We start from the raw sequence: 19,226 nt of genomic DNA, 5'->3' as shown, positions 1-19,226 counted from the left end.
TAAGAAATAGAGATTTATTTTTATATTTGATGTGTTGATTGTTCCAAATAAAGCATCTATGTGGAGAGAAGTTGTGCTTATAGATTAAAGACCATGCCAACAGCATGTTTATGAGCTTCACTTCTCAGACCGACAACTGCCCCCTGGACGTGACGGCAGGACTGTTGGACAGCTCAGGCCAGCAGCTCCCCCTGCAGGCCGTCCATGTGAAGTGTAAACTGATGGATCTGCTCTCACAGGTTGGCTTTTCTTTTTTTTTTCTAGATTCATTTTGATAACAGCCCTGTGAACTGAGGGATGGATATAAAACCTAACCAGAGTTTGTCTTCTCTTTCAACCTGCAGGTCATCATTTTCCAGAAATACACCAACACGAGCTCTGTGCCCATCGAGGGCATGACTCTGGATGACTCTGTAGCCGAAAGGTAACTCACCTTTTTTAAATCTCCAGTTGAGCTATTTCTGTATTGTCTAATGTCTTCATCATTATTCATTTGCTGATAAAAAAGGAACGTGAAAAAGTTCAGTGCAGTTTGCATCTGTATTATCTCAATGGCTAAACTGATCTTCCTCAATTATCAGAGTCATAAATATGATGAATCAGAGAAAAAAGAAGTCACAGTTCCTCAGAGATGCAAAACAATCAGGAACTTAAAATAGATAATTCAGTACACTTCTCCAAAAATGTAAACAAACAGACAAAATCATGGTACTCTCTGTAACCATGGCAACTTGTTTTCTTTTTGTCTGAAAAGTCTAGTTTATTTCCATGCCGTCATCAGAGAAGCTGCTAACGTCTCCGCACGTCGCCGACATAAACAAACACGACAGCTTGGTTTGACTGACAACTGACAAATAATGATGTGATGTCAGTCTGTGTGTTCAGCTGCATGTGGAGCAGATTCACTGAGTGAGGCTGTGTCCTTTAAAGTTTGTACTGTGTGCATCTATAGAATATTAGTACTTTTTCAATCCGTCATTGTATTATACTATGACTGAAGGATTAATCGTATTTTCATCATCATCGTGATATGAACATGTGCCAAGAATACATCGCAAAAGGTCGCCTAAAATGCAATGATTAAGGAGAGAAGGAAAGAGAGGGTTAAATTTACTTTCTGTTTAATTGATTGATTTTTCATGCGCAATTTCTTCAGTAAACGTATGCTCAAATATGTTTTTCTATTCTATTCAGTGTTGCAGGGTACCTATTAAAGCAGAACTCAGGAACTGCATGGTTAATATGCTCACTTAAATATCTGCTTATTTGTTTTTCTTGCAATCGCAATTTGTTTTTTTTTTATTTGCTTATTTTTGTTTTGTCATCTTCTCCTGGGCCTTGTCTAGCTGCTGTATTTATGTGGAGTTGTAATTTCTATTACACAATGAGGTGCTGTGTCAAACCAAAGACCCAAATAAACTAAACTGAAAACAAGTCAAGTCAAACAGTGTCATCACACTCATATTCTGTAGGCCTATATTATACCATGCATTAAATTCACCCACTGTTGCATCACAAAGGATGTAAGTGTAACAGGTACCGGGCCGCCGATGCCCGTTTTGTGAAAACAAAATAAATCTTCCACAAATGTGGGCACACGTCAGTGGGCATCACATATACAGATCTTGATATTCCTTCAGCTTAAACAAAGTGCGACCGTGTAGAGACAGATCCCTCATTAACCACATAGCCTATTGAATTTTCTTTGTATCTGTTGAGTTATTGGTTCAAAGTTCATCTCAGAGCGCCTGTTCTCATTTTTTTCAAGCACTACACCCAGATATGTCACAGTTTGTTTGATAGGGATATCACTCAGTTCTGACAGATCACAATGTTTAAGGGGAAACAGCATAGATTTATTAAGATTCATTGTCAACCCAGAAACCTCAGAAAACTCTCTGATACATTGCACAGCTGTGTCGAGTTCATTTTGATTGGATACAAAAATTGCTGTATCATCCGCTAACTGAGACAGTTTGAATTCTCTACCTAAGGTTCTTATACCCTGAAAGTTGCTTTTTTAAATATGTGTTGCCATAACTTGTGTGACCAGCAAAAACAAAAAAGGACTTAGTGGGCAACCTTGTCTGATTCCACAAATAATATTAAATCTGGGTGTTGTGCCATTTGTTGCCTTAATTGAACTGTTACTTCCTTTAGGCTATAAAGTGTTTGAACTGCCCTCAGAAACCTATTTCCAAAACCAAAACATTGGATAACTTTAAACATAAACTGGTGATTAACTGTGTCGAATGCTTTATAGAAGTCGACAAATAAAATAAAACTTTCATCAGGTATAAATTCATTATAATCTATCATGTTCAAAATCAAACAAATATTATTTACAATATTTCTCCCTGGCATAAAGCCAGATTGCTCCTCATCAATAATATCATCTAATCCTATTTTTTATTCTTCTGGCAAAGATGAGAGCAAACAGCTTTGCATCATTATTCAATAAACTAATAGGTCTCCAGTTTAATTTATCTTTTTTTGGTTTTGGAATTAGTTTGATCAGTCCCTGTCTTAAAGTGTGGGGCAGTTCTTCTTTATCTAGAGCCTCCTCAAATAGACCAACTAAAAATGGGGCGATTGCTTGTTTAAAGCATTTGTAAAATTCCCCTGTTATCCCATCATCTCCTGGGGCTTTATTATCCTTGAGGGAATCATTCCGTAAAAGAGCTCTGATACGTCATCTTTCCTTTCCGGCGTATCATGATGACGCAAACAGCGTGCGACTGGGCAGCCTGCGCTCCACTGGCAGCAGCAGCTGGTAGACGGACATGGCAGCGTCCACCGAGCAGAGCTGCGGCGGACGGTCCTCCGGCTGTCCGCGGGGGTCGACGTCTTGGTGGCAGCTCGCGGTGCTTGTGTTGTCCGTGTCGTCCCTGCCGGCGGTCACGGCGCTGGTAGAGGGCCTGTACTGCGGCACGGAGGTCTGCTATGATGTGCTCGGCGTCACCCGGGAGGCCTCCAAAGCCGAGGTAGCCCGGGCTTACCGGCAGCTGGCTCGCCGGTACCACCCGGACCGGTTCAGGTCGGGGGAGCCCGGCCTGGAGGGAGAGACCCAGGAGTCCGCACAGAAAAGGTTCCTGCTCGTCGTGACCGCGTACGAGACGTTAAAGGTTCGTCCAAGTCCGTGTGGAAGTTACCTCAACACACTTCCTCCTCCGGCAGCCACATGAGCAGGAAACCAGTGGAAATGCTGCTTTGATGAAGTTTTAATATGTAAAAACCATCCTGACTGTAGAAACAGACAACTGCAGAAATATAAAGAGTAAATAAAACTGGACTACAGGGACAATAGTAACGTGTTAGAAAAGTAACTGTAGCCTTTCTCATCACTGTATTGCCGTGTTTTGTACTGTCATCACCTCAACATCTCAGGAGGCCACTGCTGCTTCTTTACAGCAGTGTAAGAACAATTATATACAAGCCTCAAGAAGACAGAAGAGCTCTAGATTCAGTACAAGGTTTAACAAATTATATTATACTGTCAATGTAAAATTGAGGAGGCAGAATGATAAACTATACATCAGAGAATATAGATAACTTTGACAATAATTTTATTATAGCACCTTTCTTAAAAAAGTGTTTAACAAGAAAAGAAAGAACACAACAAACAAAGACAAAATGAATCATAAAACAAGAATAAAGTGTAGAGATGGTCCGATCAGGTTTTTTGGGACTGATACCGATCACTGATGACCTAAAGCCTCACCGATCAGATAACCGATCAGAACCGATCGATCACATGGGACGATATTATTAATATATTTTATTTTTTATTTTTTTTACTCTTTTTTTTCCCCCATTAATTCATCCACTCATGCAAAAATACCCTGGCAAAAGTAGAAGTACTGATTCAACTCCTTTACTCAAGTAGTAAGAAAGTACAGGCTCTGAAATGAACTTAAATTGTTTTCTATCGCTTATTTGTGCATCTATATGTCAATAAGGTTGAAACAAGTAACGAGCCTGTTTTGACAGCGTAAGGAGCATTTTGTTTGGAATCCAGCCGCGGGATTCGGACCGGGTTCTCTCTCACTCACGCACAAAATAGACCAGACGCCGAAACGATCGCTGCACGGCGCGAGCCGGCCGCGGAGGATCGCGGCGCTTTGCGTGTGTCTCACACACACACACTGGTCGAAATCCGTTGTTGCGACGGAGAACTTTAATCCCAGCAAATGCGGCTATTGGGCGTCATGGTGATGCAGCTGTCTATGCTGCCAGTCACACACACGCAGAGAGAGAGGGAGAGAGACGCTCGCTCCCTCTCGTGCATGCTTCACATGATCAATAGGCTGTTACACACAGTTGTGATACAGCAGCCTTATTTTACCGTCTGCATGTGTGGATGCGGCAGGGAAACCCTGCTGTATGTATCCACAAGTTTCCGAACGTCATCTATGGTCAAAACCGGCTTACGTTTTTGACGTTCGGAAAAAGGTGGATAATGCGATCGGATCTGTGATTTTAACCTTTGATTGGATTTCCTGATCGATCGTTTTTTTATCATATCGGCCCGATCCGATCAGTTGCTGATCGATCGGCACCATCTCTAATAAAGTGTAGTTACACAAAGGCAAGAAAGTAGTCGGTATGGTTGAACGTGACTTCACACACGAGGATAAAACGTTTTTGAAGTCAAGAATTATGACACAATTATGACATGAGATTGAAAAAGTGCACTACAAGTGAAGAAAGTTGTGGGTTTGATGTGTTATTTTTAGAGCACTTACTTTGTTTCACCCTTAAAAATCATCAAACCATGTAATTTGCCCACAGCGTGTGTATCGAAATGTTCGCATCAAGCAATTTTAATAACATTATGAAATGGAAAGTTGATTATTTCTTCCAATCCAGAAATGAAAAATCAGCCCTGATGCCTCCTTGTCTCGTTGCCTGCAGGACGAGGACACCCGGCGGGACTACGACTACATGCTGGACCATCCAGAGGAGTACTATCAGCATTACTACACCTACTACCGCCGACAGCTCACCCCCAAAGTGGACGTCAGGGTCGTTATCCTCGTCACCATCTGTGCCATCTCCATTTTTCAGGTGAGACTGCAGCTTCCAACAGCTTCACAGACCAGCCGCTCAAACATTCTGTAACATGTGGTACAACTTTGACTCAGGATAACACATTCACCATGGTGATGTTCTACATTTCTTGTTTCTTATTCTTTAAGGAAAGTTCTGATCCCATTGGGATAAAAAACTCAGGTGACATTTCTTCTTGTTTGTCAGAGGTGGATGTAATGAGAGAGAAAGTTTAGCATTTTTCTATTGAAGTTTTACACAATAAATCTTGAATTGTATTTAGCTAATTTAATGGTTTGTGTACTTCAGAGTACTTTTTGGTATTTGGGCAGTCTCCGCCCACCCTCCAGAGGTGCATTGCTAATGGGCTCTATGCACAGCTCCACTACTTCCTGAATTTAAGGCAGCTCCTTTATTTCCTGTCTTACATTATTGGACAAACTGATTATTATACCATTATACCATTGTGACTACTCCATACATGGGCATTTTACGGCATGCGGGCCGGGTCCGCGAGCCGAACTGCTATTATGACCCGAATGCTTTTATTACGTTGATGCGCACTAATCAGCTGTTTGAAACAGTGACAGCCCTGTTAGAACAGGAGCCTGCACATCGCAGACAGAACGTAACCTCCTCCAGGTAGAAGACAGACGGCTACTCAGTCTCTTTCTCTGTCTGACACCAGAGCTCCGACGGAGGAGAGAGAGGAGCCGCTCTGGTGCAGGTTTTCTCCACAGTGGAGTTTCTGATCACCGCGACCTGTCAGCGGTAGCCTAGACCGCGGGACCGGGCCGGTGTTTCACAACCCTCCGTCAGCCGAATCATAACTGCTGACGGTTACAAAGCCCCATCACGGCACCTAATTATTATTTCCCAAACACTAAGGTTGATCAAACTGTGATTAAAAGAGCATTTTATGAGATCGCTGGGTTTTCTGACGTGATCGACCATATGACTGATTGTAGCCACGTGGGTCTGAAGCCTCCATCCACCAATGGCTACGCTTGTAATCAAATCAGTCTTTTTTTTTTCATGTTGGTGCTGTTAGGCAGCAGCAAAGGAGTATTGTGTTTGTTCATAAATAAAAGGTTATCTACATACAAATAGAACAGTCTCACTGAATCAGAACTGAAAAGGATCTGAGTGCTTAATTATAATATTGAGGTGTCTGTGAACATTATTAATTGGTGCAGTCATTTATGGTCAGTAAGTTTTGATAAAACAATCTGCCTTGAGTCCATATTTATATCATAATACAGCATGTTTCTTCAGTGATCTGTGATGGATATAAGTTGAAAATGCGATTACATGGATTGTGGGCTGTCAGCCTATTGTAATGCAATCATTTCCACCAAATATATGTAGTTATAAAGGCTAATATATAATTATATATAATTCAGCAATAAATATTTGATGTTTCAATTTGATTTCGAATCGTGTGGCCCTTCACTCACTTTATTGGAGTCAGTGTGGCCCTCTGGAAAAAAGAATTGCCCACCCCTGGACTACTCAGACACACCTGGATTAATCAGTTTGTCAGTTTGTCCAATAATGTAAGACAGGAAATAAAGGAGCTGCCTTAAGTTCAGGAAGTAGTGGAGCTGTGCATAGAGCCCATGAGGTGCATTGCTAATGAGCTGCTGGTGCTGTGCAGAAGAAGAGCCCTGGGAAATGGCACAGGTTTTGTGATTTTGGCTAAAAACTTAATTAATCACAATTTAAAGACCAGAGAGAATGTTTTAAAATAACCAAAAAGGGTCGCGGGAGGGGGACTTTAAAAGGATAGAGAGGGACAGGAAATGCAGAGACAGAGAAAGGGTGACTGACGTGCAGCAAAGGGGCCACCAGGGGATTTGAACCCTAGCCTCTGTGTATAGGGCTCCTGCTTTGCCCAGTGAGCTATACGACGCCATTCCCTCAGAATTCAAGAATTCATTCATTCATTCAGCACAGTTAAACCCTATAAAGGTCTGGCCTATTTGACTGTTCATGAATAATTTAATAAATGAATAAAAACCTATGATCTGACGACTATTCACTTTTACATACTTTATGAACATATTAGGCCCCAAAACACAAAATCACGTACAGTATAATTAGCTGATTCAACCACTTTTTCTGTTTTTTGTAAAATGACAAAAAATGACAAATATATAGAAAGAAATGTAACCACTGCCCATCCCATCTCACTGTTATGCTTGGATCAATAGGTTTTGTTTGCTTGTTTTTTTGTGCTTTTTGTCTTTAATTGACAGGACAGTTTAGAGAGACAGGAAATGTGGGGACGGGGCGGGGAAACAACATGCATGTATATGGAGCTCAACCCAGTGGGTTGTGGTAATATTTACATTTTTTGAAACCCTTAAAGCAGAAGTCAGCCATCCGGTGGTTTTAGCTAACTTCCTGTCAGCTGATGGAGTTAGCAGTCCCCGCCCTCGTCCCTACGTCACCACATTCACGCGCATCCCTTGGCTGCACACACAGAGAGGACCGCCCCTTTATGCCGTTCTCTCTCCTCATTGGATAAAGGTTGTAGGATACAAGGAAAGTTTTCTCCTCGGCTCAGAGCAGAGCAGAGTGACTGACAGACCCGTGTTTCAGACCAAACACTCTATATAAGTGATTGCTGTCGGAAGATACAACTATTTAAGACTTATATTAACACAAACATTCCGCTTACTTCTGCTTTAATTTCAGGTCTTCATTAAATGTAAGCCATATAATTATAAATAAAAGAAAGTAAATATATAAAAGACATGAAATGTTTCATTCTGTGTGTAATGGATCTATATAATGTATTGGTTTTATTTTTTGAATTGAATTACTTGCATAAATAAACTTTTCCATGATACTTGAATTTATTGAGATGCACCTGTACACTGCAGACATGGCGAGGAAAGTGCAAAGTCTTGTTCTCTTTTTTTTTCTTCTTTTTATTATATATTGTTTGGGGCTTTTTTGCCTTTAATTGACAGGAGAGTTGAGAGAGTGACAGGAAATGGGAGGCAGAGAGGGGGAATGACACGCAGGATAGGGCCGCTCGGCACGGGATTCAAACCGGGGTCGCCTGCAGTGAGGACTATAGCCTCAACACATGGGGCGGGTGCTCTACCAACTGAGCTTAACACCGCCCCCACGGTCTTGATCTTCAGGTTCTTTTTTTTACTGCATTGCCAAAGTATCAAATTGGGACTCTGTATCGGCAGATACTCAAAATCAAATGACTCTTTTTTATTTATTTATTTAACCTTTATTTAACCAGGCAAGCAAATTAAGAACAGAATTCTTATCTCTCTCTCTGAGGCAAAAAAATGTGATTGGGACATCTCTGGGTAAAAGCCATTAACACAGAGCCCTCCCTCTCTCTTCCAGTACTACAGCTGGAACAGCAGCTACAACGAGGCCATCAACTACCTGGTGACGGTCCCCAAATACAGAATCCAGGCCATGGAGATAGCCAAGCAGCAGGGCCTCCTCAACCGCACCAAAGAGAAGGGTAAGAACCGCCGGTCCAAGGAGGAGGTGCGGGAGCAGGAGGAGGAGGTGATCCGCGACATCATCAAAACTAAGATCGACATTAAAGGGGGCTACCAGAAGCCCAACCTGTCAGACATTCTGCTGTGTCAGATCGTGCTCTTCCCCTACTATCTGACCAACTACGTGAGCTGGTACGTCTCCTGGATTTACCGCTTCACCATATGCAGGGAGGAGTATGGAGACGAGGAGAAGCTCTACGTCATCAGGTCAGTTCGCATGCAGAGGCTACCATGGAAACGTCATAACGCCACCCCCCAAAAAATTATTTCATGCAAATACCAGTGAAATGCTATGATTCCTGATGCCAAACAAATGGCACTCACACACACACACACACACACACACCTCCAAAATAGACATTCGACAGGGATAAGTACCGAAATCAGTACTTTTATTAGTACCAACCAAATTCCCACAGTAATTCTGACTAATGATTCACATAAAATCAAACGGTACCACATTTTGGTACCTGAACGCACCCTCATGTCTGTGAGACAGTGGAGGAGTGTCCTGCTGATGCACAGAGCATTTGCACTGATCCATAACAATAAATATTCAAGTTTTAACTATTTTTTCATAGTAAGTCAAATAACTTTAATTACCACACATATATTTAAAAAAAAACTACCAAAAACAGGTACTGTTGCATCCCAGGAAGCAGGTATCGGTACTGTATCATCTTTGCCAGATTTATTGATGAAGTAAAGTGTGGAACTAAAGATATAAACAAAATAATACAGTCATGAATATTTTAATATTTATGGAGATGCATAAAGTAGGCTAAACACATGATAACACAAATAAGTACACAATGTAATATTTGCCACTTCAGACTCAAGCATATAACCATAAATTCACATGTAAACAACACATACCGACGATGCAACTGGAAGATGTATGCTGGAGTGGCTAGTCATAGCTAGAAGCTGGCAAATGTGCTGCTCTGAACTTCTTTGTTGTTGTTTTTCTGTCACTTCCTGGATAAAGGTTTTATTCAACATTCGTGTCCTTCTCATTGTCCTTTATTGCATACTGCGTCGGCGTTAAGCGCATGTTAACGTGCATGTTAAGCGCAGACGCAGTATGCAATAAAGGACAATGAGAAGGACACGAGTGCTGCCGGCCTTTCTTCTGTTTCTTTAAGTTTATCTTTTGGCCGTGCACCTCTTTAGTTTGTTCCTGAGAGTTTTGTTGGAGAGTGCGTGTTTTTCTTTGTTTTTATTCAACATTGACAAAGCCTAGCCGCTGAACCAAAATCAGCCAGTAGATGGCGGTACTGCTATTTGACTCAACTTATTTTTAACTTACTCCAATGAAACATCATGAAATACATGAAATTAAACACATCAAATCCTTTTTTAACTTTTTTATCTGAATCTTATGAATTAAACTGAACAATACCTCTGATCAGTGTTCTATCAGTGAAAAGTTCCCATCCCTAAGGGTGACTGACCCGTGGTGTGGAAATGTTCATTCAAAAAGTCAAAGATGCATTTCATGTTTTGTGAAATGTTCCCACATTACCCTGCGACTGTGCACACCCAGCACTCTTATGAGCTGTGGCTATGCTATTAAACAATCTTATGTTAGCCTGCATATAAGTCATGTACTGTCCTCATCAGTCCTAGAACACATCCATGGTAACTTCAGTACCATACTTACTGTACTGTACAGGACTGGTACTGTTGAAAAAAAAAAAAAGCTTATGCAATGTCATTTATTCCTGTCCAAAGATGCAATAATTTTCAAAGATTCTCAATTGGGTTAAGGTCTGAACTCTGTGGTCACCTGTTGGCTTAGTTGAATCCAAGTGGTGACTTTTTTTCTTGGATGGGCAGTGTATATCGCCCACCTCTAACACTAAAACACATTATCAGCTTAGCAGTTGAGTTCACCATGTTCCATAGAGGAAGTGGTCTATAGCTGATAAGTTTAAAAATTAAAATGAGTAGAAAAAAGAGGGGAAAGCCAAGAGGTTGTATCTCAGCCTCTTGGAGCCTGACAGATCTACAGTATCGTATTGATTCCAGTAGGGCTGACCCCAAAAAATCGAAGCTTCGAAGCTTCGTTCGTTGCCATGGTAATCGATCTTTAAGTCCGTGATCGATTGTTTTTTTTTTCTTCCTTTTTTCCTTTTTGACATCAGTTCTCATCGGCAATTGTTACATTAAAATGAGTAGGCATCCTGGAAACCTGCCAGATTATGGAGATATGCAGTGTTTGTTTGCCATTACTTTCATTATTTCCGCTACGACCGCGCACCCCACCGGCCGTCGAAGCTTCGATTAAAATTGATTTTATGCCTGCGAAGCTTCGATTATCAAAATATGATAGTTGGGTCAGCCCTAGATTCCAGTAACATATGAGCAGCACACAGTCTGTCACAGACAATCAGACAAGGCGACAACTGTCTACCAGTGTGTTACTGTCATTTACTGCCATGCTGCTCCTCTGTCTAGAGCCATGGGCACGTAGGCAGCTGTGAGTGTGTCATTCTGCAACTTTCCCATTACTCAGTTACATATTTTTGGTCAGTATGCCTTGACAAAAATCCTAAAGCTTCCTCAGACACCTATGTCTTAAAGGGATAGTTCAACATTTTGGCAAATTGGCCCTTTGCCATAACACCTTAGCAGCAGGTTCGTTACCTTTAATTGTTGGTGCAAGCTATTTTTAGAATGGCGGAGCAGAGCCGCAAGCTGCTCAGAGCTGCACATTCACCACGCTATGAGATAATAACGGAACGTTACGAGAAGGAGTTGTTTTCGAGGCAAATACAGAGACTGCTTGCTGAAAAACTGTCCCTGAAGGCAACGCGCATCAGCTGTTTTGCATGAATTTCCCTCTAAAACAACTCTGTGTGGTAATGTTGTGTTATTATCTCATAGCATGGTGAATGTGCAGGTCACAACTTGTCCACCAGAGCGTTGTGGAGTTGTTGGATTGTGTATTTGATGAGTTTGATGAGGGAAACCAAGAAATCCCATGAGACTCCGTAGCGTAGCTCTGAGCAGCTCACGGCTCTGCTCCGCCGTTCTAAAAATAGTTTGCACCGACAATTAAAGGTAACGAACCTACTCCTAAAACTATATGGGCTGCAGCGGGGACTACCATGGCACTGTGAGACTGAGTGCCGGTGAGCGCTGTGGGACGGGACCGGGGCTCACGACAGCACCCGCTAATCGCTAATAACCCGAAAACAGCAGTGACATGCGCTTTCACAGCGGAGTCTCTAAACCAGTTTGTCTGGAAGAAAAAAAGTAGGGACCTGCCGTGCCGTGTAACCACAACAACAACAACAACAAAAACTGACAGCAGTGAACGTCACGACTTCCTATATCTGGCCCTTCAAATTAAAAGCCCTATAGCCTTTCATAAAGCCTACACTACAGTTCAGTCATATTGATTTTGACTTAATTTTGACAAGACACGGCTCCAAATGTCTTTTTTTTTTTTCTCCAATGAAATCTTGGTCGGCTAATGATATTTTGGTCGACTATTTGGGGGCAGCCCTAGTCATTATTAATGAAAGATGAGTATCACAACTGACGATAACATGCTTTACCACAACACAGTCTGTTGCAGCCACATCATGTGCACTGTGACAGTGAATGTCTCACAGCAGCGTGTGTGTTCTGACCCTCAGGAGGAACATGAAGATGTCTCAGTCTCAGTTTGACAGTCTGGATGAACACACCAGACAGTCCTTCCTGGAGAAACATCTGTGGATCAAAGAAAACTACGAGGTGGGTGTCTCAGCTCCACCCATTTACAAATCTCAGCTCCCACTGTTGTTCCTGTAACTTGTGCAGCACTGTTTAAACATTTAATGCAACAGTTTTCCCAGGTGTTTTATTTTTAAATAATTTAATGTTTTAGTGTTTCTGAAATGTAATGTTTGTTTTATTCATTCAGCGGCAGAACTCATTCTAAAATATTATTTCTACCAGGCATGAAAATCACTCACCTTTCGGCGAAATTCGCCGTTTTGAAACCAAAATAGATTACCTACGTGAATCGTGCAGATCCGATGAGAAAATATTTTTTTTTGGGGGGGGGGGGGGGGGGGGTTTAAGTGGCAAGTGATCAGGATTTGGAGGTATAGATTACGAAAGTGTTGAATTGAGAAGAGGAAAAAAAGTAGAAGTAAAAACACCCACAAGCGCGAGAGCACCTGATTGGGTTGTGAATTGTACTGTGCAGTCCAGAGCAGCGGCAGCGGTGACGCTGCTGCGAAGTCGCCGCATTGTAATTTGAGCTGTTACAGCGCGACCTGTCCATGTGCCTGCGTTTGTGTGTTTGTGTGTTTGTGTGTGCACCAACGTGCTAGAGAGAGACGGCCGCCACAGACTCGTTAATTAATGCAAACACTGCTGGTTGATAAGTTTGGTTTTTACTAGCATGCATGCGCACTTCTCTCTCTCTCTCTCTCAAGAGAGAGCAGAGTCAATTTGTGGCTTGGTCTTGATTCTGTGGCACTGCACCACCATAGACTGTATAGAAAAAGTGCACCACACATTGGTCTACGTATGGGAAACAATAGGTGTGTGTTTGAGTAAAATGATTGTTTATGTTTAATTTTATAAACTACTGATAATAATTTCTCCCAAAAATTACAACTGGTCAAAATAACAAATAAAGATGCAGTGTTTTCAGACCTCAAATAATGCAAAGAAAACCAGTTGATATTCATTTTTAAACAGACCACTAATGTTTTAATTTAGGAAGAGTTCAGATTAATATTGATGGAAATATCAATTTTAATCCTGCAGCAGCAGGGATTGATTATTTACTGATGCATAATAGTTCTAAGATTTTCTATTAAAATAAAGTCAATAATTACATTTTTTGTGTTCTCTTAGTATTTGGAAAATTATCAAAAAACATGTTGGTACCGGTTTTTATATAGCATAATGTGACCATACTTTATTATAAACTCATAACTCATGCAAATGCATCAGATTAATGCTTTCAAATATGAAATATTAAAAATGTTCTTACGGGGGAGCATGCCCCCGGGCCCCCCTACAGGGGTCGGATCCTTCTCACCTTTTTCACCCATGACCCGTTTTCACGTCTGTTTCTACGCTCGAAATCAAATATTGTTGTGTCGCTACTTTATTTACTTTCACTTTGTCCTGTTCTTTCCAAACCAGCTGGACTTCATTATGTGAAGCCTATCATGGCCGTTTTCCACTACACAGTAAAATTCGATTAAATATCATGAATATCGATAAAAAGTGGCCATGTGACTTTGGTTTCACTAGAAACCAATCACAGGACCACCCACTCTGGGTTTAAATACCTGGGTTTCTGGCATTAGTCTCAGAACTGAAGAAGCCTCTTGGATGAGGGGTGAAACGTCTTCAAGCAAGTCCAGTTGCTTTTTACTACAACTCCACATGAATAAGATGACCTGGATGACTGAGAACCTTCACGGACAGATCGATAAAAAGTTAATATGGTTGATCCTTTCAAAATAAAGGCAGAGGAAAAAAAACACAGACTCCTGTACTGCGAAGGAGGCTCAACATAGCCAGGCGTTGTGTTCCACCAGCTCAACAAAACCTCAAGCCCCGGTCCGAGTTAACGCGGTACTACGAAGCTGGTTATCATCTTGGTTTGTACCTAATGTCCGGCTCTCAGTTTCATGCTCTGTGCGCGTTCACGTTTGGCGTCATATGATTTTACTTCCTCACTAAATGGAGCGACAACAGGCTGATTTCAGCCAAGAGCAGCAGGTTGTTTTAATGGAGAGAGTATGAGTGATACAAAAAAGCACGATCGCAGCCTGAAGCATCAGTGTTGCTGCAAATATGACAAGATAGGAGGCTGCTTTTAATTTCTGACAGCTCTACATGTGCTACTTTTAAATATGAAGCTTTTATCCATTAAAAACTAAATCAACTAGAGCGACAACAACTCTCATTTTTAAATTGTATTTTATTGTTGTCATATATTTCACTGATCGCAATTATGGAATGCGAGTCAGTGTTTTATTGAAAGCGAGGCTGGTGTGCGTTGTCTCTGTACAAAGACAACAAAGACCTTTTTAAATGTGAAAACAGCGGAGACCTATTCAAGATTTGCGTTTGAGCAACACGGATACTATAACAGGCGATTGGAACATCGGATTTAATCGCCACATTAAGTGAAATTATTAACTTTACCGATTATCCATCTGATTATCTGTCCTGCTGCGAGCGCACGACTTCTTTCAGCGGTGACTGTATATAAAAGTGAAATATATAGGCTATAGTCTATAATGAGCTCCGGACGCTCAGCTCAACGGGTGAGGAGTGTATTCCCTCAGCTGAACATCTGTAGGCCGAGACAACTCTCGGCGGAGACGATCAGAGAGAAAGTAAACAGATCTCTCCCTCCGGTCCAACGCTCCGTTCTGATCCAGCTCCACTGGACTTTCACAGTGAAGCTGACGCCAGCTGTAAATGAGTTAAATAATGAAACAACAAGCTTTTACAGCCGATTTTAGGATGAAACTCTGAACATAACCTGGTCGGGACCAGGTCATGAGCTAAGCATAAGTCAGGGATGCAAACAGCGCGCCGAAAAGCGCAACTCGCTTTTTTCATGACCAATTAGGTGACTTGTGTGAATCGTTTAGATCCAAAGAGTTTTTGTTTTTGGGAGGGGGGGGGGGTCTCAGCGGCTCAGCTGGGGTCAGTAAAATGTTTTTCTAACAGGCTGACAGTGACAATCACGTGAAACTGAGGCAAACTCATTCATGGTTGCCTCTGATTATACTGATAACAGCCTACCTCCAATGTAGACGTGCAACGTGCGTGCTCGTTACCCAAAGCGGCGTGTATCCGCGTGCATTTGGTGCCGTTTTTCCCCACGTGCATGTCCGTGGAGCTGTGCGCCGCCGACATGCACGGTTCCCTACGTTGCTGTGTCAGGCAGGTGTTTCCACGGAGCTCTGCCCCGTTTCAGAGGTGAAGGAAGCCCTAAGTGGAAAGACGTCGCCTCCGCGATGTAGAATGTGTTCAATTCAAAAAGTGAAACTAACACATTATATAGACCTATACAGTATGTCCATTACACACTGAATGAAACATCCCATGCCTTTGTTTATTCAGTTTATTTTAATAGTAATAATTATGACTAACATTCAGTGAAGACCTAAAATTCAGTATCTCCAAAATTGAAATATTGCAAAAAAAAATTTTTTTAAGCATTTTTAATATAGAAATGTTGGCCTTCTGAAAACTATGTCTATCTATATGCACTCAATACTTGGTTGGGGTTGAACTACTGGAAATGGACTTTTCCGTGATATTGTTAATGGTGAGCAACCCCCCCCCTCCCCTCCTGACCCGTTTGCATCCCTGATAAGTTACCATGGTACCACGGGTTAAAAGAGAGCCACCTTTGTAGTACAGGAGAGCCTGGCTTTAGACTCAACATACCTCGCTAACGCACTAAACTCACTTCGCAGTACTTCTGTCTCCTCCTCTCTCTCTTCACGCTCTGTGCCGGTGGGGTGCGTTCACGCTCAGCACAACATTTGAACGGAGCGGAGCCCCAATGAGCCCCGCCCCCGCGGCCACACAAGCAGCGCATCAACGTCATCTTGTAGCCCGGAGCTGAAATCAAACGCACCCTTTCTGCTGCGGTCGAGTTGAACCGAGTTGAAAACAGCGCCACTGAGCTTCCATAGAACTACATTGATTTTCAATCAAGATTCCAGCGCGGCGGCAGACAATTTCAGCGAGGCGGCCGCCTCAAAATTTATAATGCAGAAAAAACCCTGGTTAAGATGAAGGATGGATGTCGTTCTATTTTGCGATTTAGTACAAAAATCAATGGAAACACCTTAAATTGCAAGAAAACAATTCGACACCCCAATATTAGGGCTTCCACAAACGATTATTTTGATAGTCGATTAGTCACCAATTATTTTTTTCGATTAGTCGACTAATCGGATCATACGTAAATTGAATGTAAAACATACAGCTTATCGCACCAGCATGCAGCTGCTGTTATATAACAATCATTAGCTTTCAGCTTGAAGTGTTAAGGTACAGTACAGGCCAAAAGTTTGGACACACTCAATGCATTTCCTTTATTTCCATGACTATTTACATTGTAGATTCTCACTGAAATCCCACTAATGAACCCTGACAAGGCACACCTATGAAGTGAAAACCATGTTCAGGTCAGGTTCACCTCTTGAAGCTCATCAAGAGAATGCCAAGAGCAAAAAGCAGTGATCAGAGCAAAGGGGGGCTACTTTGAAGAAACTAGAATTGGTGGGGTCAGAGATAGAGGAGGAGGAGGAAGAAGGAGAGGAAGAAGAAAAGAAGAAAGATAAGACAAAGAAGACAAGACATGTTTTTAGTTATTTCACACTTTTTTTGTTAATTCCACATGTGTTCATTCATAGTTTTGGTGCCTTCAGTGAGAATAAAGGAAACACATTGAATGAGAAGGTGTGTCCAAACTTTTGGCCTGTACTGTATATGCTAACTAAAATTCATTCAAGTTCATTAAACCTTTAATGAAATATGCAGCGTTACTGCGCCACCTCGACCTGAGCCGACAGCTCCGGTGTCTCCGCTGAGTTTCCGTTGTTTCCTACCGTCACGCTGCCACTGAACGTAAAAACATGGCGACACCACATGGCAGCCAGCACCGAGCTTACCCGCTCCATGGAGATATGAATAATATGAACGGCTCATTCAGAGCTGAAAGGAACACTTCACTTTGTTGATGGGGGGGGATTACTGATTAATGAAAAACAGACTTTTGAACGAAATAATCAATTTTCATGAATAGATAACAGGAGAAGTTACACAATGTACCTTTAAGGTTTTTTAGGTTTTTCTTTCCTTCATTTGTCTCTGGCATCAAACATAGCTACATTTAAATAAAATGAGGTAGGCACCTGAAACTAAGGAATTATTCACAATAATAGTTTTGGTCTCACTCAAATATAACAAAAGTACATTTTGTGCTCAGTGTAAATAATAGTTGTTCTGTTCAAAAAATCGAATAGTTTATGAGACAATTGTCTTGTCTGAAAAAATTTAAATGTTCCCTTTTTACTGTCGCAGAAGGAGAAACATGGAAAGACTCCACCAGAAAGTTCTGTGTGAAACTCTGTCAAATGAAAACAAGTGAAACTGAGGTGCAGCTCAAACTCTGCAAGGTGCGGACTGTGATGAGAAGCTACCAGAAAATATTGACGTAGTTGTATGCTGGGAGAGCAGAATTCCTCGTTAAAGGAACTTGAGGCAGGATCAAGGAATAAAAGTCATTAGTGATAGAATGGCCGTTGCAGCCATCAGGGTAATTGTAGCCATCAGCCAAGCTGGTGTGGGAGCGTGTAGCTGATGTTGTGACAGTGACACTGTGGCTGTATTGGAAACGACATACTATACCAGTGTTTCCCATTAATTAGCCGCCACAGTTTCGTTTGGGCCCGCAACAGTCTCTCACAAAGAACAGCGTCGGTTGACATCATATTTTAGTATCGGCTCAGCTGGCTCGGAAACTCCGAGGTGTTACCAAAAAAAACAAAAAACAGGTACTACCCCTGGTGGAAAAGTAAAAAACCTGTATAGCTCAGTGGGTTGAGCAGCCCCCCCCCCCCCCCCCCCCCCCCCCCGTTTGCCTCCCTATTTCCTGTGTCTCTCTACTATCCTCACTTAAAGCAGATATCAGCTTCACGGCCGTTTCGGCTAATGCTGCGTTCAAGGCAGGCTTTTGAAACCGTAAGTTACAGCTTCAAGTCACAACTACGACTTGGTAGCGTTCCAGGTAACCCGTAGCTCGTGTTTTTACCATCCTGTTGTCTGTGAAAGTTCCCTATAACGGCCACTCGTAACTTCCGACCCGTGAACTCGTACCAGATCGAACTGGTATGACTTCACAGGAAGGAAAAACACAAAGTACGAGTTTCTTTGAACGCACCATGAGTTAGCAGCCCCCGCCCTTGTCAGGCATCAATTGGTCCTCGTGCTACGTCACCACATTCACGCGCATCCCTTGGCTGCACACACAGCCCTTCATGCCGTTCTCTCTCCTCATTGGATAACACTTGTATCCCACAAGGAAAATTTTCTCCTCGGGTTACAGCAGAGCAGAGTGACGGAGAGACTCGTGTTTAGGCTGAAATACTTCATGTAAGTGATTGCTGACGGAAAATAGGACTATTTAGGACTTATATTAACAAAAACATTCCACTGATATCTGCTTTAAATGCAAAAAGCCCCAAAAATATACTTCCGTGTTTCACCAAAAAACAAATCAAACATCACAGCTCTTTTCATCCTCTCAAAACAGCCCTGTTCAGAACGGCTGGTTTCAGTGCCTGTCCCTTTAAATGCAATTTAACCACTGCTTGCCCCGCTTTTTTGGCAAAAAGTTATTACGTTATTGGCTCAAAAATATTATTACATTATTGGCTTTATTACATTTAAAATGGCCAAAATTATTACGTTATTGGCTGTTACTACGTTTTTGGTTGCTACAGGGTCTCCAGCATCGAGACGAGCCCGTGTTTGCACCTATAACGCCTTCGAAAATGCCGCTCATAATTTCCACCGCAGTCTCCATGTTTCAACCCGTACAGTATGGTTTCAACCGGGGAAGAAGTAGAAAAGGCGCACAAT

At 42.0% G+C, this 19,226-nt stretch overlaps 1 protein-coding gene across 1 annotated transcript in view; it reads left to right on the top strand.

Moving 5' to 3' along the window:
- The first annotated feature begins 2,756 nt into the window (after positions 1–2,756).
- dnajc25 (DnaJ (Hsp40) homolog, subfamily C, member 25) overlaps positions 2,757–19,226 on the top strand; it is a 17,470-nt gene continuing 1,000 nt past the window's right edge. Inside the window, exons 1-4 of the mRNA XM_083983464.1 lie at positions 2,757–3,125; positions 4,915–5,067; positions 8,425–8,795; positions 12,236–12,335. Of these exons, the coding sequence (XP_083839590.1) occupies positions 2,784–3,125; positions 4,915–5,067; positions 8,425–8,795; positions 12,236–12,335 (966 nt within the window). The 5' untranslated portion in view covers positions 2,757–2,783. The remainder of the gene's footprint in view (positions 3,126–4,914; positions 5,068–8,424; positions 8,796–12,235; positions 12,336–19,226) is intronic.

This window comes from Trachurus trachurus, assembly GCF_905171665.1.
Source record: "Trachurus trachurus genome assembly, chromosome: 12".
NCBI classification, from domain to species: Eukaryota; Metazoa; Chordata; class Actinopteri; order Carangiformes; family Carangidae; genus Trachurus; species Trachurus trachurus.
Note: the sequence above shows the minus strand (reverse complement) of the source record. Positions and strands in the feature narration are given on the sequence as shown.